A 27336-nucleotide genomic window follows, 5' to 3' on the forward strand; every position below is an offset into this window, starting at 1 on the left:
CATCGTCGCCAAATCACGGTTGTAAAACCCGCACTCGCAGAGGTATTACGTAATTACTCGCCACATGGCCTCCACAGCTGGACTAAGCGCATATTGGAATGCCCGATCGCGCGAAGTATTACGTAACAAGTTGCCCACCTGGACTACGTGCAATGAACTGCACACGGCCCTCTAACACAATAAAAATCGCCACAGGCGAAACAAATTTAAGAGCATGTCCCGTCACACCGCCCAATCTAATCTAGCGACCAAATTTAATGAGTAGATTTTATTTTTATTAATTATATTAATTAGAGATGCGCATCAAAATTTTAAAGGCTCACTATTTAATTTTTGGATGTAAATTTCAAAATTGTCCCCATAATGTTTTCTGTCCCGGAGCAAGTCACTGGCTATCCAGAGACAGGCCCCGGGACGGACATGCTCGAAACTCTAGTGGTATATGAGCATGTAAAAATTATTCGCACTCGCACTCAAAGTCGCCAGAGTGCACCATATGACGTCTAGGTTCAAACATTTTCGGGGGTGGGAGGGGAGAGGGAATGCCCCCAGAGCCCCCTACAACACTCGCACTTTCGGTGCTCGACTGTAAATTTGGAATCCAGATAAAAAAAATGGCTGGGTACGCCCCTGCCTAGTAGTTCGTCTGCCGTGGAATTAGTCGATACGATACGATAAACCATAAACAGCTTAAGTGTCAGACTGTTACAGACGTACACGTGGATTCGAACACATCGTTCTTTTTATTTCTGATTCTCATGAATGATTCGCAGAATTAGCTGATTCTCCGGTACAATTCGTGGAATTCACTGAAAAGTTGCACCACTTGGCGTGTCGTGAAGTGTAGGAAATGCCAAAAGTCATTCGCTTCCCGCGTCGTGAAAATATTTGGTAAGTTAATTCAATCTTCAAATAACGTGAACTTTAATTCATTGCATTTAGATATTAACTGATAAAATAATTTGGGTGAATAATGATGTGTTTAAAATTATGAATAAATGTTTCATTAGGCAAATTTAGCCAAATTTAAGATTTTAAAAAAACCGCACAATTTTTTATTTTTTTATCCGTTCGGGAAAAAGTAAGTGAAAACAGAAAACAATAAACACAAGTTGTGTGCAGTAATTTTATTGTTCAGTTACTAAATAAATAAAACCACTCGTGTATCTTCCCTTCTGACTTAATCTTTGAACAGTAAAACGTGCGTTCAACAATATAACGCTTGGCTGGGGAGAGGAATCATAAGGTCATCATGCATGGAATCAGGGCTGCGTTTAGCCCGAGTACTCTGACTGTAAGAGAGCTAGACGGACATTTGGACATAAACACGCTCTCATTACAGTCAGAGACCAGCCTATGTCTTTTTTTGGCAATTCCTGACTACCAAACGGTAGGCAACAAGTCCCGCTCTAATACCACAACAATCCTATGTTTGACGTCAAATACCTTTACATCAATCATTTTCGAGTTAAGTGATACACAAAAATCCACATATTAATCACTAATACACTTACTACAGAAAGAAACCCGACAGCACCCACATTTAGCTACGCTTCGTGACACTCCGTCGCAACAATTGCAAAGCTCGGCGATCTATTTCGAGAGGTAGACCACGTGATTGCGCACTGGGCGATTCTGCCTTGTGCAGCAGTTACAGGGGCCGTCTCATATCAAGCGAAGTTACAACATGGAAGAGTTGGCTAATGCCGTTTTGGATGAATTTGGATTTCATTACGTCATTAAACCAAAACAATTACACATTATTGATTCCATTTTGAATTTGAAAGATACATTTGGGGTGTTATCGACAGGATACGGCAAAAGTATGTGCTACGTACTGCCTCCTCTTATGAGACGACCCCTGTAACTGCTGCACAAGGCGGAATCGCCCAGTCTCGAAATAGATCGTCGAGCTTTGTAATTGTTGCGACGGAGTGTCACGAAGCGTAGCTGAATGTGGGTGCTGTTGGGTTTCTTTCTGTAGTATGTGTATTAGTGATTAATATGTGGATTTTTTTGTATCACTTAACTCGAAAATGATTGATGTAAAGGTATTTGACGTCAAACATAGGATTGTTGTGGTATTAGAGCGGGACTCGTTGCCTACCGTTTGGTAGTCAGGAATTGCCAAAAAAAGACATAGGCTGGTCTCTGACTGTAATGAGAGCGTGTTTATGTCCAAATGTCCGTCTAGCTCTCTTACAGTCAGAGTACTCGGGCTAGGCTGCGTTCAGCCAGACAGAGCAGAAAAACGTCCGTTAAACTGGTTTATGCGCTTCATGTTAAACGAAATGACCACGTCGGGAACCAATCAAATAGTTAGCGAAACGTTTGCTGGCAGAACTTGGGACTGTATGCACTTCAAAACATTCAGTTCTGTAGAAACAGTGATCAAAAGAAAGTAAGAAATGTTTTATTTAATGACGCACTCAACACATTTTATTTACAGTTATATGGCGTCAGACATATGGTTAAGGACCACACAGATTTTGAGAGGAAACCCGCTGTCGCCACTTCATGGGCTACTCTTTCCGATTAGCAGCAAGGGATCTTTTATTTGCGCTTCACACAGGCAGGATAGCACAAACCATGGCCTTTGTTGAACCAGTTATGGATCATTGGTCGGTGCAAGTGGTTTACACCTACCCATTGAGCCTTGCGGAGCACTCACTCAGGGTTTGGAGTCGATATCTGCATTAAAAATCACATGTCTCGACTGGGATCCGAACCCAGTACCTACCAGCCTGTTGACCGATGGCCTAACCACAACGCCACTGAGGCCGGTAAACCGGGATCAAGGCCGTATCCTACTTGAGACCCAAAACACTTTTTGTTGTCCTGCTATTGTAGAAGACCACAGCTATTTGCGAAGTTATGCATACCAACCACAGGCCTACCCATGTTTTAAAAAAATTAAAAGTCTGCACATGTTAATTATGTTACGTCTGGAAACTTAAAATTGAGGGGACAACAGCACAACAGATTGTCAACGAAGCAAATATAAATTGATTATGGGTCATTCTACTGAAAGTGTCACTTTTATGTCCCTGCACAATTTTTATATTTACTAGTATATATATATGTATAGATAAAACTAAATTTGTTGTCTTTAACGATACCTTATTAATAATATCATCCTGTTATTAAAGGAATACATATTGATGGGGAAGAATACCTTCTATCTCAGTATGCAGATGATACCACCTTTATTTTAGAGGGATCACCCCAGTCCCTGGACAGTACTTTAAGTGTATTAAACATGTATGCAGATGTTTCTGGTTTGAAAATAAATTACTCGAAATCGAAAATTATATGGATAGGAAGTAAGAAATTCTCAAAAGAGGTCTTTCATCCATCAAAATGGAAGCTAGAATGGGGAGCTGAATCTTTTAGTCTATTAGGAATAAACTTTTCTCTAAATATGCAACAAATGATTGATGAAAATTATGAATATAAAAATATTGGAAATGAAGAAATCTATGAAACAGTGGTCAGCAAGAAAATTAACCGTTTTGGGTAGAATTATTGTGGTAAAATTGCTTGTAATACCCAAAATAATGCATTTACTTATTTCTTTACCAAATCCACCCGAAAGAATATTAAAAAAAATAAAAAAATAACTTTTTAATTTTGTATGGCAAAAGAAACCTGACCGGATAAAAAGAACAATACTAGTGCAAGATTATGAAAAAGGTGGGCTTAAAATGATAGATATTATACACTTCTCTACAGCATTAAAACTGACTTGGATAAAAAGACTGTTTGGGTCAAATTCTAAATTAGCAAATATTTTTCAGTCTATAACAGGTTTATCAACCAGAGACTTAGTTATACAAGGTGATTTTTTAATTCAGCTTAGGATAAAGAAAATTAAAAATATGTTTTGGAAGGATGTATTAAATAGTTGGATTTTATTTCAACAAAAATTAACATTTCAAAATGAAGAAGAAATTCTAAGTTTGAACATTTGGAATAATAGTAATATACTAATAGACAGAAAACCTATATTATATAAGAATTTCATTGAAAAAGGCGTTATATATTTATATGATTTACTAGATAGCCAAGGGCAGTTTATGGATTATAACACTTTTAATGCAAAATATAATATACAATCAAATTTTTTAGAATATGCGTCTTTAATATGTGCAATCAAATTATTTATATGAAACAAAACAAATTTAAATAAACAAACATACGAAGTGCCTAAACATCCAGTATTTCCTTCGAAAATAAAGCTTCTTGTGAAAAACAAATCGGGAAGTAGAGAAATATATAAAGTACTGAATAATGCTACTATAGTTCCTACATCACAATTGAAATATTCTCGTGAAGGATGCTGTTTTCCTACTTCAAAATGGGCAAAGTATTATAGTCTTCCATTTATGATTTTGAAAGACCCAACTCTATTATGGTTTCAGTACCAAATTTTACATAGGATTATACCAACAAATTAGTTTTTATATAAAATAAAGTATATTGCTTCCAGTACTTGTAACTATTGTAATCAGCAACCAGAAACATTGCAACACTGTTTTATGGTTGCCCTAAAGTCAGTGAACTTTGGAAAACTATAGAACAATGGTTACAGCAAAAAGACGAATATATTCAGCTTGATAAAAGTATGGTTCTATTTGGCAGCATACATACAAATCATAAATTTGTGAATTGGCTTATTGTCAATGTAAAGCATTATATATATAGAACAAAGCTTTAAAAGAATATACTTCATATAACTGGAATTAAATATGTAATTACAGATAAATTACAAATAGAGAAATACATACTCTATAAAAACTGTTCACATAAAGAGTTTGATGAAAAATGGGCACATTGGCAAAGATGTCTAGAAAATTAAACTTAGCCTTAATAGTTAAAAATAACTACAATATAAGACACATACTGTTGGTGGTGGGGTTTTTGTAACCTAAAGGCCAATAACGTTTGTTTTCTATATTTGGAAATATGGATTTTTCTTTTTTTCTTTTCTTCTTTTCTCTCTGTCTATCTGTTTCATTTCTTTTTTATTATATATTTAGTCTGTCAATAATTTTGTGCTCCAAATTTGACTGTTTCAATTAACTAGTAATTTTATTGAATGCACTTTATATTTATGTATCTATTGTTAAATAATGATTTCAAGGCCCCAACCCTGACATTATCAATATATAAATATCTGGGATAATAAATATATTTAAAAAAAAAAAAAAAAAAAAAAAAAAAAAAAAATAATAATAGTAATATCATCCTGTCATAGCATTTTTTCTCTCTGATAATCAGCTTAGACAAAGATTTTATTCGAAACTTAGTGTAACATGGCATTGGCGTTACCTGTCAGTGTCCCTAGCATAACACTATTTATTACCCCAGCAGGCACTCATAACGGGGAAAATACAAATCATAATTTCTCATGCATTGGTTTGACGTCACGTAGTTTAAAGCGTTTGCATTTACGTCTTTCTGGTTCCAGTGTTAAACTTGTAATAAAATGGTAGTTGTAAATAAAATACAAAGTTAAAGCAATAACCAGAACAGTAAAGTAGTTTACTACGTTCCTATAATAAATAGAATAACAAACTCGGTACCAGTTGTTATCACATTTATGTCCCTCGTGAAATTATTTCACTGGGGACATAAATCTGATAATAACTGGTAACTCGTTTATTATCCTCTATACATAACATCATTACATGCACTGTTAAAATACATAACAGAGGATATAACACTGAATGCCTTTAATGTAATACGTACTGATGGCTGATTTACTCACTAGAGAAGGAATCTTGTAAATATTTTACGCATTCAAAAGATGGTAGACGATATAAAATGAATGAATGAATGAATGAATGTTTAACGACACCCCAGCACGAAAAAGACATCGGCTATTGGGTGTCAAACTATGGTAATGAAAACAAATAAAGTGATGATCAACATCAATATAAGAATTCAAGATTTAAGTAAAAACAGTGTAAAGAACTGCAAAAATACAAATATCACAGATAGATACTGACTTTTACTCAAAATTTCAATTTTGTGCTGTATTGGCCATTCTCAAAGAGAATGTTACACCCCTGCACCACGGTGAGGTTACAGCACGCGCAGGGGCCGTAAAAGGTTACGGAACAACAGGTGGTTCGGAGCAAGATGCAAATATTTACGAACTATGTATCACGAAGCTAAAACTTTATACGCAAAACATAAAACTGCAGATAATAAAATGAGATTAACAAATGCTAGTAAATCTGATAAGAAATCTATATTTAAAGCATATTCACAAAATAAATTTAAGACAGAAAAGAAAATGAGACAATTATGTTCAGATGACCCTAAAGATTTTTACAAAATATTTCAGAATAAAGAACAGTGCAACCTGGACAAAAACGCCCCTTCTATAGATTTTTGTTGTTGATTATTTCAGTGATTTAAATAAGGGCGAACCCAATGATGATAACCAATTTCATTTTGATATGGACTAGGTACTAAACGAAGTAAACAATGATTGTCATTTTATTAACGGGAAATTCAGTGAAGATGAAATATTGAAAGCTATAAAACGATTAAAAAACGATAAAGCAGTAGGTGTAGACCAAATAGCCAACGAATATATTAAATCAACCGCCACCTTGACCATGCCAGTCTATGTTAAACGTTTTAATACTATATTTGATCACGGTGTTCTACCTGAGGAATGGCTTACAGGTATTATTATACCAATTTTAAAAAATAAAGGGAACAAACTAAAACCCTGGCAGCCATTTTCTTTCGTTTTTGTGGCGTCCGGTACTATAGCTTGGGGCGAAATGACGTCAGCTCCGACCAACACCTCAACCTGTATGCACAGTTTAAACAAACGCTCTAATTTACGACAAGGCCGTTCGCTTTCATCAGCCTGACTTGTAAAACAACATAAATGACTTGATAGTATAATAAAATATTTAACTAAATCTATTTCAATTTGCATCAATAGAACGAAATGGAGTTATAATATTTTTGTCTCTTAAAAAAGTAAAAGAAAAAAATGCATATTATTAGGCCTATTGGTAGGGTACGTTGGAGCAAAAACGACCACTCACGATACCCATGTGCTAATTTTCTTTTCTTTGGGACTACGTAATTGGTAGTTTTTGTGATTTTAGAAGGGAAAGTCTACTTAATCAAAGGTTTTACAAAATAATTTACAGTAATAAAGCAGGACGGTTGATAATGTCCATTATCATTTTAGGGTTAATTGGCAGGTTATCCCCAATACCCTTTGATCTAAATAAAACAGGCACATGTTTTTGTTTTGTTTTTTTGTGTCGAGACACCTTGACTGCTGACCGTCCAAACAGATGCCTGCCAATCAGGAACCACAGGTACAGGCCACGGAAAGAAAATACCAATTAACTTAAGAAAACACTCCGATTTTAATTTCAGTACGTGGGTTAATGTACGGACAAAACATACAGCAGTTATTTCGACATTAACAATGGTGATTTATTTTGTATTGAAAAATAATATATACTTATTGCTGGCTTATTGAGATGGATATTATTACAGAACATTGCGATGCATCCGCAAAAATCAGGTACGTTTTGTTTTTTCAGTTCTAAGACTAATTCCTGACGTGACACGTCAAGTATGACGTAACCACCAGCTCACCAGAGGGCGTATTCACTGGGATGGTACAAAATGGCTGCGCCCGTTATAAATAATAGCTGTCACATTTAACCGTTTTAGTAATTAAATATAAGATTATACTTGTTGATACTAAGCAATAATGTGCATTATATATCGTTGAATATGCATACCAGTCCAAAAGCCTTCCTTAAGCATTCCTTTAAGTTTGAAAACAATTATTCAATTTTATTATTATGGCGGTAAAACAAATGTTAAAGATATATTTGCCTTTAAAATACATATATAACACAAATGCTTAGCAAGGGATAAAAAATCCCATGGCCCGATGCCTGTGCCGAGCGGAATTTTCATGCCGAGCAAGTAATTATGTTAACTGCATATACCCGATGACAAGTGACTAATGTAACACCTAAGACTTATTTTCATTTTGTTAAAATCTCGGTGAATCCTTTTGAAAGAGTTCCGATCGTTCGAACATTTACATATACTATATAGCGCTAAGGAGAACTAACCCTAACCCTAAATCGGAACACTTGCCAATGCGTTATCACACCAAAACGGAAATTGTGTTGATAAGTTCGATAACAACTTAGAGCTATTCCGCTTTTACTATCGACTGAGATCGGTCGTTTCTACAACTGAACGTTTGATTGAATTCGTACAAGTAATTGTTTCGATGATCTTCAAACTCTGAAAAAGCGCCCAATGCGCTTTACAGCTTACATAAAATAAAGTATACATGCCTTGTGTGTGCAATCAAGATGTTTAATCGTCACAAATATGTAAATCTACTTTCGTATAAAATTAACGTGTACGGTGAAATTAGATTTCATTATAGTCCAGTCAAATTAGCTAAAAAAGTGGTCGACCCACAAGTAATTGCAACAGAATTGATTTTAATGTTTTTTTTAAATCCGAAATATCTTATCTACAACATATTAAAAATATCAAGGCGTAGTCGAGGGGCAAAATTGTATGTATATGACCCATATGAGAAATATTGGTGAGTGTGTTTTATTAGAGGGTAGGGATACATTTTCCAACATAACTTTCTTATTAATTGGTATATTTTAAAAAATTATTTATCATCTTAAAGATAATAGACTGTCCTTTTTTTTGTAAAATATAATTTTGTAAAAACAATTAATCTATGACGTCACAATAACGCCATAATTATCTCCCCTTCGGCAAATCCACAATTTTTCATATCTTTACATTAAAATGTTTGTTCTAAAACTGTTTTCTGGAAAAATTATGAACTAAAAGTGATTTAAATTGTAATAATATGCATGAATAAATTAGTTTAGAGCTATTGATGGTATGTTTTTTGTTATTCAGGTGATTTATGTGAACTTTTAAATTTGAGCATTGTAAACATACACTTTTTAAAATAATTGTCAACTGTTTTCTGTGTGTTTCTGTTATTGCATTGTCCATCTTTGTGCATTTGTGTAATCTATAATATAACAAAGCAAGGCCGTTTTAACAGTTTCTGACCGTTCTGATAGCTTCTTATCTCTTGATTTGTACTTATCCCCGCTTTTTTATACTTGATCGAAGCTGCACTTCGCAAGGATCTTTTTGCACTCAGGACTAGTCTACTACTACACATCATGCTAAACATTGCATACAAATATTAATTCCACAAATACAACGGCATTGGAAGCCGCCATCTATGTCATTTAACGTAGATGTGTCTATATACACGACTGTATATATATTTATATATATATATATGTAAATTTATTAAAGACATATTGTCACAGACCACTGACCTATTTAATGGTCTAACACAGTATTACCTGAACAAAAATAATCTGATTTGTCCCTAAATGTACTTTATTCAACCATCTTCAATAACCACCATACTCCATTTATTAATGATATTTTAGAAATTAATTGAATTATGGCAATGGTACATAATTCAAAAACTAAAATTGTCAAGAGGGTTGGATGACTTGGATTTCACTCCATCATGGTTCAATTAAGGTGATGCGATAGCTAGATTTGGTTTCCAACAATTAATGTAATTTTTATTTATTATCCATTTTTAGAGAAATAAGGTCCCTAAATCCTTGACAGTATGTATGCCTTTAAATCACTGTAATTCATTGCTACTTTCAGTGTATTTGATACGTCAGTGCTCACTGTGACTATGTTTGAGTTTATTCATGGCTACATTCAGTGTATTTGATACGTCACTGTCACTGCATTTTTAAAAAAGTTTATTCATGGTTACTTTCTGTTTATTTGATACGTCACTGTATTTTTGAGTTTATTCACGGCTACTTTCAGTGTATTTGATACGTCACTGTCAATGTATTTTTTAATTTATTCATAGCTACTTCCAGTTTATTTGATACGTCACTGTTGATGTATTTTTAGGTTTATTCGCGGCTACTTTCAGTGTATTTGATATGTTACTGTCATTGTATTTTTACGTTTATTCGCGGCTACTTTCAGTCTATTTGTTATGTCACTGTCACTTTATTTTTGAATTTTGTCATTGTTACTTTAAGTCTATTTCATATACCTTTCACAGTAGTCGACTTCACTCTGTTGAAATCGGAGAATTGGAACCACTTGTACAGGGTCATTCTCCGCAACCGACAGAACATTCCATATCCGTGCATCGTTTTGTGTCGCATGTCAACTTAAAACACCTATAGCAAATTATCTCAAGCAGCTTTTCTATGGATCTAACTCAGCATCATTATCATCTACGCTAATCCAGTGTCGATATTGAAAGGCTACAACAATCTTGTACGGAGAACTGGAACCACTCGTACAGCGTCATTCTCCGCAACCGACAGAACATATTATGTTTTATCACAAACTAATTGCGGATATTACAAGAAGTAAGCAACACATTTTTTGCCTAAGCACCATCTTCATTTTCTAGATATCCCACACTTTGGTTTATATTGTTAGTCTAAAAGTATTGTGTGCTTGATTTAATAGCAGCATAGCGGTACAAGACGATAAGAAGGTTTGTGTCTTCACTGATAAGTGACCAGCTGTAGGCATGCATCAGCTGCTTTGGAAATCACCTTATCGGCATCACCGGCAGCATGCATTGTTGAACATTGGTTATCGAGGGAAGAAAATTCAGCCCAAAAGCGATCACGTCTTCGTAGAACATGATGACCAATCTTGAACATAAAGTATACTCCAAGGTTGTCTTTTTCCAGATCATGCATCTTGTGAGTAAGATAGAACTGACAGCCGCATTCTTAAAAATAGTTCTTCTTTGGTATCATTTTCCTCGTCTACCGTCACATCTTCTACCTGGGTGTGTATTTCAATATCTACGTTTGAAACGTCAACTGTGGAATCGGCTACGGTTTCATCTTCAACACTTTGAGGACTGCGCTCGTTTCCCAATTCAGTAAAGGGCAATGTAATTTTAAATGTTCGAGAGACAAGCAAATCTTGTATGGTAGTATCAAGAACAAGTTGTACTTTTACTGCCTTTCCTCTCCGTATATGATTGACAGAAATAAATGCATACACTTTCTGTATAATCTGCTGGAGACCGAAACCACTCATTATATAGCCAATGCAGCAAATAAAACTCATTTCAGTATGTAACCCTCCCAATCACAAGGTAATGAGCAGAGGGGACTTGTTGGAGGTTCCTTGATGATAGTGTTTGCTTCCCAGTACAATGGCTGATCAAAGGTTAATACTGATGTTGATCCCTATCGCCAGGAATGATTAGATGCAAAGACCATCGTTGAGTAAATACAGAAAAGATCGCTAGCATTCATGTCCATCGTCGGTACGAAAGTCACAGATTATTGTCCTGGGTAGAAACCATTCTGGCACATCTGCGTACGTCCCGATCATCCTGGAATGTGTAACCTGAGTGGCAAAGTCACCGAAGACAAGATATGATCTGCTGTTGTGAGATGCTTCAGTTTATCAAATTTCATAGTTGACATGCTATTTGACGTTGGCTTGTACGAAGACATTTCAGTTTTCTCCAAGTGTTATTAATTCGTTTTGAGATACAAGTGTTCGTCTTTTGGATCCGGGTGTAACACCTGTTATTATTCCCATTCTGTCGCAGGTGTTCTTTCTATCAAGTGTACATGAATTGTGGTCTGCAACACACTGTACAAAGCTGCTAGGCAGAAACAAAACCAAGTATATCAGTTCCTTGGGAGGCAGAAGCACTAGTTTCAAGGCTATTGAGTATATCGATAAAACATTTGGACCCAAATTGATGGTGAAGTTGAATGACAAATCAAATCAGTAAAGGAGCTGAATATAAACGAGGACTAGATACCTATAGTGTTTCTTGACCAACAGACAATACTTTCAGTTGAGAATCCTTTACAAGGAATATTATTTTCAGAAGCACACATAAATTTTGTGTAGAGGAGATATTTACTATAATAAATAATAAATACCCGGTACTATATCCAGTGTATAAGCAAGCAAAATAAACTTTGAAGAATGTGAAGGCAAGCTTTGATATTATAATAAAATTAAATTAAACGGTGAAAAGTGTAAGTTATGGAACCAAATAAAAATTAAAATGGAACAAGCCGAGTGAAGTAGAATTATACGAAGAATAAAAATATTTCCAGAAATTAAAATGAAAAAGAAACGAGTCAAGAAAATAAGTCAATGACCACAAAACAAATTTGCTTGACAAAATATACACAAATATAAATAATCTATTTTCACACATTTGAAATATTATATTATTGATAGTATATATATATTTTTTTAAATCTTTTTTTTAGCAGTTTTATTGAACAATTTTTCTATTTCACATATCCATGGAGAGAAAAAAAACATTCGTAATTTTGTCTCTAACGAATAAATTGTAAACAAATACACTATTTGCAGTGGATCCATATGGGCTTCCATACTTTTTAAAAATGTGAACGAGCAACTTTACAATATTTTTTTTAAACAGCAGAACAAAACTGCGTTTTTCGTAATATTTTTTAATTAAATATTTGCTATCAGTACACAGTTGTTGATGTCAGAGTTGAATGTTTGGATCGATTATTCAGAATTATCAAATCTAAAGTTTTTAGAATGTAAACAAACCGCAGTGACGATGCAAACGAATTTGAAAGCATACGCCATGAAAGTTTATTTTCTGATGTAAAATAAACACATTTGGACTTAATTTATCACATTAAAGTTTTAAATTCTCAGCAAAAGCTTTCAGAACATGTAATATAGTAAAATTATCTTTTATAACAGTAAAAATATCAACAATTTAATGTCAAGGACAAAACGTTATTATCTCCCTTGATGTGTACGAAGCCTCACGACGTCATATTTTAAATATACTTGGGGACAAAGTTTGGTCGCAAAATTAAGCATGTTCCCCCACCGATATTTTCCGATATTTTTTATATGTTTCTAAACACTTTCTGAGTAATTTCTCGTAAAAAGTGTTACTGTTAACGTTAATTTGACTGGACTGTTAGTCCTACGTTATAATTGTGACGTTACATTTCATTAGCCCTATGCCATAATCGCTACGGTGCGATGACCTCTAAACATACATGAATTTATTCATGAATTTTGTTTTTCTGCTTTATAAATATTGTTTTTAATAAATTAGAAATACAAGGCTGCAATCGATGTACGACAACACCCCCACCCCACGCTGTTGTTTACCAAGCCTGAAATATTTAAAAACATTTGTAGAGTAATAGAGCTCATGTTTACTTTGAGCCCAGCCACGGCTGTTTGCGTGAAACTTTTCTAAGCTATGAACAGAGTAAAAACATACCAGAGAAGTTTTTTTGAGTTTTAACTAATATACGGTACTCACAATAATGACACATGGACCAAAATACCTAAAAGATTTTGAACCAATGCCAGCCATAAAAGAATTGCTCATAAGTGGAAAGGTTCTCGCCACATCAACGGCCATACAACAAGTGGTCACTAATACATTGACACAATAATTGTATTTAGATGAAGTCCACTACCAAGCAAATAACAAAGTTTAAATCAACTTAACTCATTTTCTTTCTTGGGGAGGCCCTCAATGCCCCCTGTTTTTGCTGTGGTTGTATTCAATTCCATAACACCATACCCAAATATGTTTGGTATAGTGGTGAGGACGGGTCCGACTCCGGAGAATACGAGATGGTTCGAGATACGAGAGGATCCGACTCCGCTTCCTATTTTTTCTTAGAGTAGGATGGTTAATCTTCCAGTGCTGCTAGGGCAGGCTCGGACATGTAGGCCTAGAGACTAAACGCGAATACCCATGGCATTCTGCATAATGGCCGTCATACGAGATGAAATATTGTATCACATAGTATATACATTTACAGGGCTAGCTCTGGATCAGCAGACAATTTCTCCACATTATCTACCAGTATCAAAACCTCGAAAATTGCAGAAACCAGTTGTTTTCTATTTAATCGAGATTACTCGTAAAATGTTGGCATATCCTAAACTTTAACTGCACACAGTCGAAACTAAACCGAAGGCCATAAGAAATTTTACCACTTTAAAACTGAAGTGTCAGAAAAACTGAAAAACAAGTTCAAACTAAATCAATCCAAAACACAACAATACTGTATGCAGAAAATGATACCCGTCCACAGTACGTTTTGCGGGGAACACGCGATAAAGTGAAAAGCACGTGCCCTATGAACAACCGCAACTGCACGTGAAATAAGGGTATAAAAACGGTTTAGAAGGCATGTCAGACATTCACAATTATAAAAATCACAATAGGAATACTACGACTGACACCCGAACAACGCGAGCGAGCTCTGGGAGCCACCCATGCCAACATCGCAAGAACCTTCGGTTGTTTCCGAGTTGTAACGAACTTGATGAAACGTTACAGGCGGACAGGGTAGACATCAGACAGGCCAAGAATACGCAGACACTGGGTGACCACGCTCCATGATGACCGGTACTTGGGTACCTTGCATCTCCGGAATCACTTCCTGACAATGACGTCATCAGCGACGAATGCGTTAGGCTAAAAGTTTAGTCGACAGACAGTGGCCAAGCGACCCAGGGCTCATGGAATAACGGCTTAAAGACCACATAGAGGACAGTTATTGACAGCGCAACATCGTCGTCTGAGATCGAGATGGGCCCGGACTGTACGAAGTTGACAGCTACGTGACTGGCAGAGGGTAGTCTTCACTGATGAAAGCCGGTTCTGTTTGTTCAGAGTTGATGTTTACCGCCGAAGGGGAGAACAAAACAGCGGCTTGTTGCGGTCAGGAGGTCGTGCCATATTGTGTGGTGAGGAATCTGTGGGCAGGAGAGGACACCACTGATCATCGTTAATGGAAACTTGACAGCTTAGCGTTATATGGATGCCATTCTTCGTCCGATTGCCCTACCATTTCTCCAACAGCAGCCACATGGTGTCCTTTATTAGCATGACAACGCCAAACCCCATACAGTCAGAATCATACAGAACTTCTTTGGAACCAAGTACGTCAACGTGTTGCCGTGGCCTGCATGCTCACTAGACATGTCCCCCATAGAACACCTATGGGACGTCATGGATTGTCGTGTTCGACAACGTCCACACCCTCTAGCCAGCCAACAAGATCCAGGCCCTCCAAGAAGAATGGCGACGAATCCCACGTGACCTCATCAGACGACTGGCTTTTTCCATGCGTCGGAGAGTTTTTGCGTGTATTGGAGCATGGGGTTGTCACACACGCTATTGATGTGACTTGTTATTGAACTTGGGGGGGACTTGTTATTGAATTTGGGGGGGGACTGCCCCCTTCTCCGCTAGCTACGTCCCTGTTTATTTGTATGTAATATTATTTTATATTTTTAAATGAAACAGTTACATTAATCATGAATGTTTCCTCTCAACTTTATTTATTCCATGAATCAGTTTATTGTAGGGTACCGTAGTCGTTTAATTCTGCATCATTCTTGGTTTTGTTTTGTTTATTTGTTTTGTTTTGTTGTTGGGGGTTTTTGGGGGGGGGGGGTGTGCGTGATTTCTTTTCTTTTTTCGTTTCATTATTATAATTATTATTATTATTATTTTGCATAATGTAATGAATAATATTTTGTTATTGTAATTTTTTTCAGATATGATTTTCACAAAGGTCCACATCATCTTTGGATCTTTCTTGGCAATATTTGTTATTGCCGATAACTCTGCTGAAGGTAAATTAAATGTTCACTTTAAATTATTTAAGACCGCATCAGGGTTTCTGCCAGAGGGTGTAAAGGGTAAATTTAGGTATCCTAAGATCTTGGAAATTAAAGGGACATTCCTGAGTTTGCTGCAATTTTTAAGATGTTATCGACTAACAGAGACTTTTTAACGATTGTAATTACATATCAAATGTATTGTTCTGCATAAAATATTAGTGGCTGCATATTAAACTTGATTCTGATTGTTCTAATATTTGTACTAGTTTAAATTTCATTTTATTTCCTTTTTTTTCCTTTTTTTCGTACATACGAAATTATTTGAAGACAAAATCCAGTTTGGGCTTCTTAGAAATATTAAGACGACCAGTAACACATTGACTATACTGACACTGATATTCTAAACAAGAAAATATATTTAATATGTAAGTTTAATCGAAAAAAATATGTTATTAGTCGGAAACATCTTACAATGGAGCAAACTCAGGAATGTCCCTTTAATGGATACATTTTTATAATCTTTAGAAACATTATCTAGTAGGAGAACTGCTGTTTAAAATATATCGAAATACATGAAATGCAATGTTTGATTTAAAAGATTTCAAACCCATAACAACTTAGGAGAGGAACTTATGACCGGTTTTGTTCTTTGGTATATTTTGCTAACATAATGCAAGTGGTGTTGGTGACCAATGAGCCATTTTCTGTGGGGTCCAATAAGCCACTTTGGGGTCCGATGAGACCGGTTTTATTTTTATTACGTACACTCAAACTATTTTCTGGCAGAAATCCTGCACATACACTAGTGATTACTATTAACCACATGTATTCTTTATTATTCTTGTTCCAAGGTCGAGTTTAAACATCTCCAAAGTAAATTAATGAAATCTTCATTCTGTTATTTTGTTTGGAACATCATATAGGAAAGTCTAAATCGATCTTTAAATAATCTAAGATATTTCCTTTCCTAAAGGTTAATATTACGTATCTAAACTGTTGGACTGTCATTGTAAATGTGTCACCATGGTACCCTTGCCATAAACGTTTCCATCCTAATAAAACACAATAACTTCAAAACAACCTTAATCTATCTCATTGCACAAATTTCACATAATTACAATAAAGTCGTACATGTGAAATAACTATCCTCAATGGTTTAGTGGATAAGCCATCAGAATTAAGGTTGGTACATGTAAGTACTTTGGTTCGCATTCCGGTGCCAGATCCCACCCAAACAACAGGCATAACGACTCAGTGGGTAGGTGTAAGGCCACTACACAAACTAACAGTACCAGTAACTTAATTATTGTCTTGGACAGGTGGCACAGAAACATGAGATGTGTTTGCCCAGGACAGCATGTTTTGATCTTAATTATATATGAACATGAAAGTGAGTATAAACGAACATGTAACACACTTGTTAATTGTGCTTCTCTATCAAACTTGTGTACTTGTTGTTTTTTCTCTTCTTTGTTTACAGAGTCTGTAGAATTGGATATTTACCCTAGCATAGAGCGAGGTTATAAGGGTGTTTCACACGACATAATATGTGAGGTGAAAAGTGGAAACGTCACGGGAAACTTGGAGTTCACTCGACCAGGCGAAAATAAATTAGTTCTTGAGTGTGACAACCAATTCACTTCCAAGAGTTGTAAGACGGTTGTCGATGGTTACAAGCTGAAAATCACGAGAAATTCATCATACACAATGGTCATCGAATCTTTCGACCCTGATGTTGACAAGGGTGTGTGGACGTGTCACGATTCAAACGATACAGCCAGCAAATCCTCAGTAGAGATTGTATCTGCTTGTGAGTATAGATAGCCTCAGAATTTTTTTTTTTTAATTAGGTCACTTGGCACCAGAAAAGGGTTGCATAATTTGCATATAAATGACAGAAGTTTTTATTAAACTATCAGAAGGATATCTCTCTCTCTCTCTCTCTCTCTCTCTCTCTCTCTCTCTCTCTCTCTCTCTCTCTCTCTCTCTCTCTCTCTCTCTCTCTCTCTCTCTCTCTCTCTCTCTCTATATATATATATATATATATATATATATATATGTATGTACCGGGTATATCTACAAATATCGCGAACTACTGGGTCCCGACGTGGCCATTTGGTTTACCGTGTAGCGCACAAATCAGTCTACCGGACGTTTTTCTGCGTGGTCTGGCTGAACGCAGGCCTAATTGGAACTCCCTTTAATGCTGGATCGATTTCACCCACACTGAGCAGCAAAACGTCTGCTTGACTGCTTTCAGCACTTCATGGTAAACCATATTATCATGTCGGGAATCAGTAAAATAGTTCTTGAATGTTACCGAAACGTTGCCTGTTAGAACTTTGGACTGGTAATTTACATGCATTTTCGATCATGCCCGATGTGCTTACATTCAGTTACTTTAGTAATAATGGTATTGATACTGTTTTAATATTTACTTCTAATCTGTTTTAAATTCACAAAGTATATTTTATTTTTAACAATAAGGAAAAAATACACACACAAAAATGCCAAAGGGAATTAAAAAATCTGGGCAATCTCCACGGCATTGCTGATTGCCAGGGGGATTGCAGGGGTTGATTCAGTGCATTAGCATGGTGTCCAGTTCCACATATTTAATACAGTATTTTACCAAAAATGTTTGGTGAGGGTGATTCCATGTTCATGATATTGTATAATATAACTTAATTTGCGTGTATGTAGCTTATTCAATTAAGGTATTTCAGCTATCTGTCAACAATAGTGGTTTAATGGCTAGTGAGAGAAAGGTCACTGTATAACTTCCTACTGAGCCACTGAAACTCACTTTGGGTGGCAGCTGGCACCTTGACACAAATCTAGTACCTACCAGTTTAAATCTGATGATCGCATAAGTCGATGTATTTTGTTAGTTTTATAAACTGCGCACCGAGGTACTTTCGGATTTTGTTCATTGACATTTGTATGGATGTTACAGCAACGCAGTTACATTGAGAAAGAGCAGATAATTTTATTAAAATCAAGGTTTTCAGCAAACCAACATAGTAAAACGATGTAGTAAGAATTTCTGTCCTTCAGCTTTCAAGGATGTGAGAGCTACGCGAAAACGCATAATTGTTCTTTTCCATTTCCTTTAAAAAAAAAAAAATGTTGCAAAAACGGAAGTAGTATCGCACAATCGCAAGTAGTATTTGCGCATAGTACATTCCCTTGACTGGATTTCATCAGCTTCGCTGCGATTGGCCAGGGTTGTCCAATCCAGGATATGGTGTTTGAAAGACTTTGTTTGACTTATGAAGAAAGAAGGTGAACAGTAAACGTTTTTGTTCCAGCCCCTCTCACATCCCTAAACTTTACTTTCTGTTGTCTTCGGGGCTACTGTGGTTCATAACAACGGGCTAACAATCTTGAGAACCAGACTGTTTTTTTCATTATTATTTCTGTTTTGTAACAGTTTAAGAACTGATTATTATATTTAATCAATTTTGAGAAATATTTAACGTGAATTCCAATAGATTCGGATGTTTAATGTTGGCATGAATCACATTCGGACATTTGCACAAATTTGTAGCACTGTAGGAACTTGGAAAGGTAGGCTACAGTTCCATTCAGGTGCCGAATAGAAGAAGCATCTTCTGGTCTAGGCACATCAAATATTGTCTTAAATCTTTCTTTTTTTTCTTTTGATCTTGCTATAACCCTTCACTGCTAACAAGATGTTCAAATAAAAAAACGTGTTTCATGCAGAACTTGCATTTTTCTTTATTGAGTTTGACTCCCAAAGTCAGACAACTATCAAGTACTTTGGAAAGTTTATCGTAATGATCTGCAACAGATTCTTCATTGTTGCTTCCAGCATCATACACAATATCATCAGTTACGCAGATGACATTTCCAAGGTGACTCACTGCTTCCTGAAGTGTATTCTGAAAATTTTCACTATTAACCGAAAGTCCAATGACAATCGTAACCACTAATTTGTATCATCTGAAGGGTGTTTGAACACAGGTAATCTTAGATAATTCATCGTCGCTTTAGATCCTTGCTTGTGTCCGGTTAGGTAACACATCAAGATCGGTCATAAGATAGTGTTCTGTTTTTAGCGCAGTATACAGTTTCTTTGGATCAATGCAGATGCGTGGTTCACCGGATTTCTTACTCACTGGTTGTAGATCGTGTTCCACAAAAGCAAATAAGACAGAATAGTTCTTTTCATTTGTTAGGTGTCTTAAAATCTGTCTGCAGATGCCAAGAGGGCTCAAATTTGATTTGATCCACATCCTCAGAGTTCTTTCAGTCTGTTTCAACTCAACATTTCGCACAAGCTTCCATTTAGAATTTTACAGATTTCCCGGAAATTTCCATTTTTATGTATCACCAATTGACTGGATCAGCTCACAATCAGTATCATTGTAGTCGGTAGCACTCATCAATGTGGTATATTTTAGGTTTGAGGAAACTTTACATCAAAATGTATCGTCTGTTTGCATTTCAAGCAAGATTTGACCCAAGCAGGATTTTTTTGTTTTTTTGTTGTAGTATGTGTCTTTCCGCAACTTTGCACTATTTCTTAATCTCACACAGGGCTCACGCGACCGGGCGAAGTGAGCCCAAACTTCGCTCTGACCAGCCTGATTTCGTCGTGCCAGTCACTGTAAGTGGAAATCTGTGTCGCCTTTTAAAAAATAGTTATCACAATGTACACAATCACGGATGAATGGTGAAGAACTTGAGGGACACCTATTCATAGATAATAATTAAGTGTGAATGGCCTGAAAAGTTAAAGAGACACTGGCGCCACAAAAATCATGCTACAGGCTCATAGACAACACCCGTGTCTGGCACTTATAGTTGGAGTAACCAACTAGTTTTACGTAGACTTTGTGATAATGAATAAATTCAACATACAAAACAGATGTCAAAATTATAAAATAGCAGTGACCACTTAAAGTGGATATCCAAGTCGCTAAGTGTCCGTGTTAAGCGGCCACTGTAAATTCTTCTCTCTTTTTTTTATTGTAAACAACAGTGACAAGGTGTAGCAGATAAGCAATGTTCACACCTTCACGGATACTAGTACCCATTCAGTTTTACAACTCCACAGTGTATTAATTAAGAAACTGCCGGTGGAACGCATTTAATTGCCTCTGGGTATCTAAGCTTGACCGTGGTAAATTAATCTAATAGGACAATACACTGCATGGAGTAGGTATTAAATGAAAAGAGAAGACAAACTTTAAGAGAATGAATTCTAAACGGTTAAAGAAGGTGACATGTGGAAAAGTGATTAAAAAATCCCCAACAACTATAGAGCACATCAATTAGCAGTATACAGACGGTAAAAAAAAATTAAAAAAATTACAGATTGTAAAAGTTGCACCTGTATTAAGATAACTTCTTCTCTTTTTTTTGGGATTAAAAAATTCAAGTCTCCCTATTGTTAAAAACTTCGCCCTCTCTAAAGTGTAAGAGAGAAGTGACTTCGCTCTATGATTTTGACCTCGCGTGAGGCCTGCTCACAAGCAGTGTTACGAGTTGCAACAGATCTAAACTTGTTTGTAGCAGGTTTTCACAGAAATTTCTATATGTGTATTTGTTCAGCAGGTGCTTCTATTGTAACCATCTATGTGCATGCAGCCCTGTCACTTTTACAGATTTCTTGAAGTATGGGATCAGGATGTAGCCCTGTGGTACAGCGCGGTCGGTCTGGGATCAATCCCTGTCAGTGGGCCCATTGAGCTATTTCTCGTTCCAGCCAGTGCACCACGACTGGTATATCAAAGGCCGTGATATGTATTATCCTGTCTGTGGGATAGTGCATATAAAAGATCCCTTGCTGCTAATCGAAAAAGAGTAGCCCATGAAGTGGTGACAGCGGGTTTCCTCTCTCAATATATGTGTGGTCCTTAACCATGTCTGACACCATATAACTGTAAATAAAATGTGTTGAGTGTGTCGTTAAATAAAACTGTTTTTCTTTTCTTTTTACTTGAAGTAAATGTCTTCGAGTCGTGTTTTCTCAAATACCCAGTACAATGTGTTCTCTAATGAGGCTATCGTGAAAGACTTCAAAGTTTATTGTCTCCTGCGAAGTAGTTGTTTTAATTTCTGGATTATGCAGCTGAGCGTTGGTCTTCATCCTGATCATATTCAAAACTTGTAGATCTCAAGACCTTCTTAGTCAATTTTGACTCAGAAAAGACCTATCTTTTACTGTTCAGTCTGTGTGATCAGTCGAGATACGATGACATACATGTAGTTCTCCCACATCTGTTTCCAAAGAGACTACTTTTTATTAAAGTTTTCATGATCAGCCGATAGAACCAATACACCTGATGGATTAGTTTGAGGCATTGGTAGTGAAGGTGGAGAATTATCAGAATCAGAATCCTCAGACATTTGTCTTATCAAGATAAATAAAACAGTTACAGTAACATCGATATTTTGACGTGATATTTGTGTTTTTTACACTACACAAAGCATAATGAGAGTGAACTATAACACTTGTTCAAAAATTGCATCTTAATTGTAATATGATTTAATTATATTTTCAAATCAAGGAATCATACAGAGTAAAGCCATTGAACATAAGTCATAAATATTAAATAGACAAATAATATAAAAAAATATAGTTTTATGGAAACAGAAATATTTTATTTAGATTACTAGGTTTCAGATATAGACTAGATTATTGACTGGATAGTTTAAAACTCAATACAATGATTCTCAAAGGCTGTCTTCACACATTTTATGTTGAAAAATTAACAGTATATCCTGTCTTAGACTTTTCAGTTGATAGTTCTCAAATTCAGTGTAATTATTTGCAGAAGCAGCCTTCACAAACTTGTAGTCTAGTATAGAGATATTTTGGAATTTTTAATATCATGTTTTAAATTAAAATTGCAAATGTGAAAGTATCTTCCAGATTTGATCAGATGTTCTAAAGCTTGGTTCTAGTATCCTCTAGGGCAGTTAACACAAACAAATAGTGAGATGTTTGGCAAGTTTCAAAATTTCGAATTCTTATTAAGTTTAAACATTTCAATTAGAAATTTAACATTGGAAATTTGAAAGTCTCTAGAAATTATCACCTACTAGTGACAAAATAGAAAATGAAATAACAGAGCTGTCTGGGCTGATATATGCCTCTGGATGTTTAGTTGGCTTATTTTATTTTCTGTAGCTGTCTTCAAGGTGACTGATAATGAACTGCCCACACAAAAGAATGATTCTGATGGCTACTACATGCAAGTTGTTGGTGCGTGTACCTTTCCAGCGCCGGTATGCAAATGGAATATCATGGTTTGTATAATTATTATATTATTTACATTGATTTTTTTATATTTTATTATTATAATTATTTATTAGATATTTTAAACCTGTAATAGTATGTAATCCTTTGAACATAAAATCTGTATAACCATATTTCTCTATGACATTCAATAAATATATTTTTGTAAATCATAAAATAGTAGTGTTCTTAAAATTTGGCGAACTCCAAGTGATATATTGGTGACAAAACACTAAGCGAGGTTGTAGGATCAGCTTAATATTATTTTTTGATCAATTTTCATATTATACTTTTGATCAATTTTGACCATATTTTTTTATGATATACAATACATACTTTTTTGTCAATCATAAAATAGTACCATTCTTACAATTTTGCGAAATTCAAATAAGTGACATTGTCCAAGTTGAAATTTTGTTTAAAAAAATGAAGTAAACAAATAAAATGTTTACTTGTTTGTTTAGTAGGTTTTAACGTGGATATATCTCGAGGGTTCAAAGACACTTCAGGAATCGAAAAGAGGGAGAGTAATGTTTTTTATAAATATATTTTGTTGTCGGGAGTTTGACAAGTCATTGTTAAATGGTTTCCTTATGAATTATTATCTGTTTTCAGAAGTTATGAAAGTCATATTGTTACATCGTTTCAATTATCAATGTTGACCGTATTTTTCTATGATATGCAATAAACACCTTTTTGTCAATCATAAAATAGTACCATTCTTCGAATTTTGCGAAATTCAAATAAATGACGTTGTCCAAGTTGAAAAAAAAAGAAGTAAACAAATAAAACCAGCATGGATCAAGACTTTTCGAATGCTTTGTTTGTTTGTTTGGTAGGTTTTAATGTGATTATATCTCGAGGGTTCAAAGACACTTCAGGAATTGGAAAGAGGGAGATTGGTGTTTTTGATAAATATGTTTTGTTATCAGGAAGTTGACAAGTCATTGTTAAATGGTTTCCTTATGAATTATTATCTGTTTTCAGAAGTTATGAAAGTCATATTGTTACATCGTTTCAATTATTTATTATTCAAGTTCAATGGTTTGTACATTATTTTCTGTTTTACATGTTAGGCAATATCATTTCAAAAAGGTTTATGTATTATTTTCTGTTTATGATTTGGATAAATCACTGTTTTGGAAATTTGCCAAGTAATTGTTAAATGGTTTCTATGTTATTTTTTGTTTTAGAAGTTGAACAAATCAGTGTTAAACGGTTTCTACATTATCCTCAGTTTCAGGAATTGCATAAAACATTGTTAAATGGTTTCTAGTTTATTTTCTATTTTAGCAGTGGTAGCCCAGTCATTTTATGGAAAAATTTGACATAACCTCAACAAAATTGCAACAGAAAGTTTTTGTTGTGCAATGCATTCGAATTAATGTTGTGTATCACATACAAAAAGTCCCAAAGTTTCGGACAAGGGGAACACCTTATTTTTTTGGGGGGGGGGGGGGGGGGGGGTGAGTGTGGGGGTGTATAGCCTTTTATGGGAAACACCAGACATTTTTTATAAATAATGTTTGTTTAATTTTATCAACTGAAATTGTTTTATTTGTATGTTATTTGTTATAAAGATAATCCTATAGTGCAGTGCGATGTTAAATCAGGGGCGAATCCAGAGCGAGGGTGGGTGGGGATGCACACCCCTTGAATATTTTTTACTGCTCTCATAAGTTTATATATATATATATCTGTTATAGCTTTAAGAGTTGAAAATTGTAATCTAATAATACTGCTTTGTTCTCTAACACACACCCCCCCCCCCCCCCCCCACACACACACACACACTTCAAGTATCATTCTTACGGGTCTGCTAGAAAACAATACAATGAACATACGTTTAGCTCATATGTGAGTCTAAATGAACGAAAATATAATGACTATTATTCCAGCCATTTCATTCTATTTAATTTTATAATATTTAGTTGAATGATAAATATGTTAGTAACTGCACAACAACGGTTTTCTGTGATGTGCAAACAATTTAGCGCAGTGTCTACCTACCTTAGTCTGTAGTTCTGTAATCCATTTAAAGTTCATCAGTTAGGTCTGTCACAGCCTGTGCATTACTACAGCTGACTCCCTTGCATTCACCACAGCCAAAGGTACACTCTAAACCATGCTTTCGACAGCTACATCGTTTATTATCACAGTTATTTTTGCAATTACACCTGACAACCTTCAGTAGTTTCTCGGGTGCTGGAGGTAAATGAGTTTGACATGGCAGTAGAATGTTTCTTCCAGTATCTTTGTACCAGCCCCAGTCCTCGGGATTGTAATTGTTGTCGTGTCCTATCCATTGCTGGATTTGCAAGTATGTCCGTAAACTGTGGTATTTTGCAGCTGCAGATGTTGGTGGTAATGTATGAACATGCAGGAATGTGGTACCTTGCATCACTTTGCACGTAAAACGTTTGTAGCGCAAATGATCCAGATCTTCAAAGTGATTGCCACTGTACAACAATGTGATGGATTCTTCACCAGCTGTTATTATTGCCTCTTTACTTGACTGTTCAAGAAAAACACTTGCTTGTTTTTGGAAATGTAAATCATTTCGCAGTTTCTTTAGGGCAGAACCCTTCCCTATTCCAGACAACCGTGAGGTGGTGTCACAACCCGTGATTGCATGAGCAAAAGGTAACAGGTGACATATCTCGGGTCCCAGTAATGCTTTGGTCTTACTTATGTTCCAAACTTTGGAATTCTTGGTATTAGTGTGTTCCGATTTAAAATATATGTCATGGGAAGTTATGTCGGCATGGTAGATGAGAAGAATCAGAAGATCGGTATCTTCACCTATAAGAATAGAAGGACTGGTATTTGCGCTTTCAATAGTTGTTTCAACGATCAGCACATCAGCATCACCATCTGCATGAATCACTGTGCATCCATTCTCTTTCAAACAAAGACTGAGCATGTCGATGAATTTTTGTTTGTTCTCACAGTTAGCCAGGAAAAGTTCTTTTTTTGTTGTAAATGTTGTATTTTTTGAGAAATTCACTTTTACTCCAATATTCCCCTGTGTTCTTCTGAAGTGTGTTGTATCTTTCGTTGAAAGACCAGACGAATAACCGTCGAATACAACGATGGGATGAGAATACCGTTTGGTCACATACTGAACATACTGACAACATATAGAACTGTAATCACAACCTCTTTTCCATGGAATTTGATGAAGAAGTGACCCCCCATCGACGACATACTGAACATCATCTGAAAGTTGCAAAGCAGAATGACATTCCCCGACATTCCATATTGCATCAGCAATTGCAGGTTTTTGTGCAGCTCTAAGAAGTCCTGATGATTCAAAGAGGGAAGAAGGGTAGGTACATAATTCGTATTTAAAGATGTCAGAAACATCATCAAACATCCCATTTGCAGCTGCAATTAGGCGCTGGAAAAGGAGCTGTGGGTCAACAGAAACTGATTCATCTGCCAGTTTAATGGCAGACTTTGTGGCAAGGGTTACAACCTGTTGACTTCTCTTGAATGTATAATCTGTCCAACCATACCCTGTAGTATGTTTGTCCCTATTTCCTTGGCACTGTCCACATTCACATTTTCGTCTACTGTCACACCAGTTTCTATACTACGTAGGCCAGGATTCTCAACAAATGGATTTCTGTCTGCAAAGAAAGACAAGAAAGTCAGTGCATCTTGTTGGTCTCTTTTTTCTTGCTTGTCCACTTTCTTTGTGTTGGTCACTTGTGTGAAAATTAGTCCCACTGAATTGTTGCATGGCATTGTTCATGTCAGCACATGCAGGCATTGACAGTACCCATAAGGCCCTTTGAGAATCTGTCATACCACGCCCTCTAGTCAATCCACCAGAAGTCTTCAAACTTCTCATTAACACTTGCTCAATGACTAAATCAGTGGACAAACCAGCCCAGTAACGGTCAGTCCTTCGTAAAACATGATGGCCTTTCTGAAAAGCTGAGTATATTCTTGGATGGTCTTTCTCGATGTTCTGCATGGATTGCAGATAAACATAAGCAGATTTTGCATACAGATTGTGTCCACATGCTGCAAAATATGGTAACATTTGTTGTACTGTATTTAAGTGAAGATGCCAATTCCCTGTTCTCTCTGCTTTGATGAACTGTTGCAATATGTCAACCATCTCCATGTATTGAAACCAAAGTGATGCTGTGCGAAAATGTGTTGTGTCTTAGATGACTTGTATGTTTCCAGTTTTGATTGTATGCTATCTAAAACATCTTCTTTGCAAATGGATTCAACTGACCTTTCTTCGTTAATTAATGCATCATACAGCTTTGCTGCTGTTTCAAGATCATTCAGTCCAG

The 27336-nt window shown here is 35.8% G+C and overlaps 1 protein-coding gene across 1 annotated transcript in view; it reads left to right on the forward strand.

Annotated features, from left to right (window-relative positions):
* Nucleotides 1–849: 849 nt before the first annotated feature.
* Nucleotides 850–27336, forward strand: part of LOC121386401 — a 130111-nt gene continuing 103624 nt past the window's right edge. The window contains exons 1-4 of the mRNA XM_041517284.1: nucleotides 850–891; nucleotides 15688–15765; nucleotides 17234–17563; nucleotides 22916–23034. Of these exons, the coding sequence (XP_041373218.1) occupies nucleotides 15690–15765; nucleotides 17234–17563; nucleotides 22916–23034 (525 nt within the window). The 5' untranslated portion in view covers nucleotides 850–891; nucleotides 15688–15689. The remainder of the gene's footprint in view (nucleotides 892–15687; nucleotides 15766–17233; nucleotides 17564–22915; nucleotides 23035–27336) is intronic.

Source organism: Gigantopelta aegis, chromosome 12 (genome assembly GCF_016097555.1).
Source record: "Gigantopelta aegis isolate Gae_Host chromosome 12, Gae_host_genome, whole genome shotgun sequence".
In the NCBI taxonomy this organism is placed as follows: Eukaryota; Metazoa; Mollusca; class Gastropoda; order Neomphalida; family Peltospiridae; genus Gigantopelta; species Gigantopelta aegis.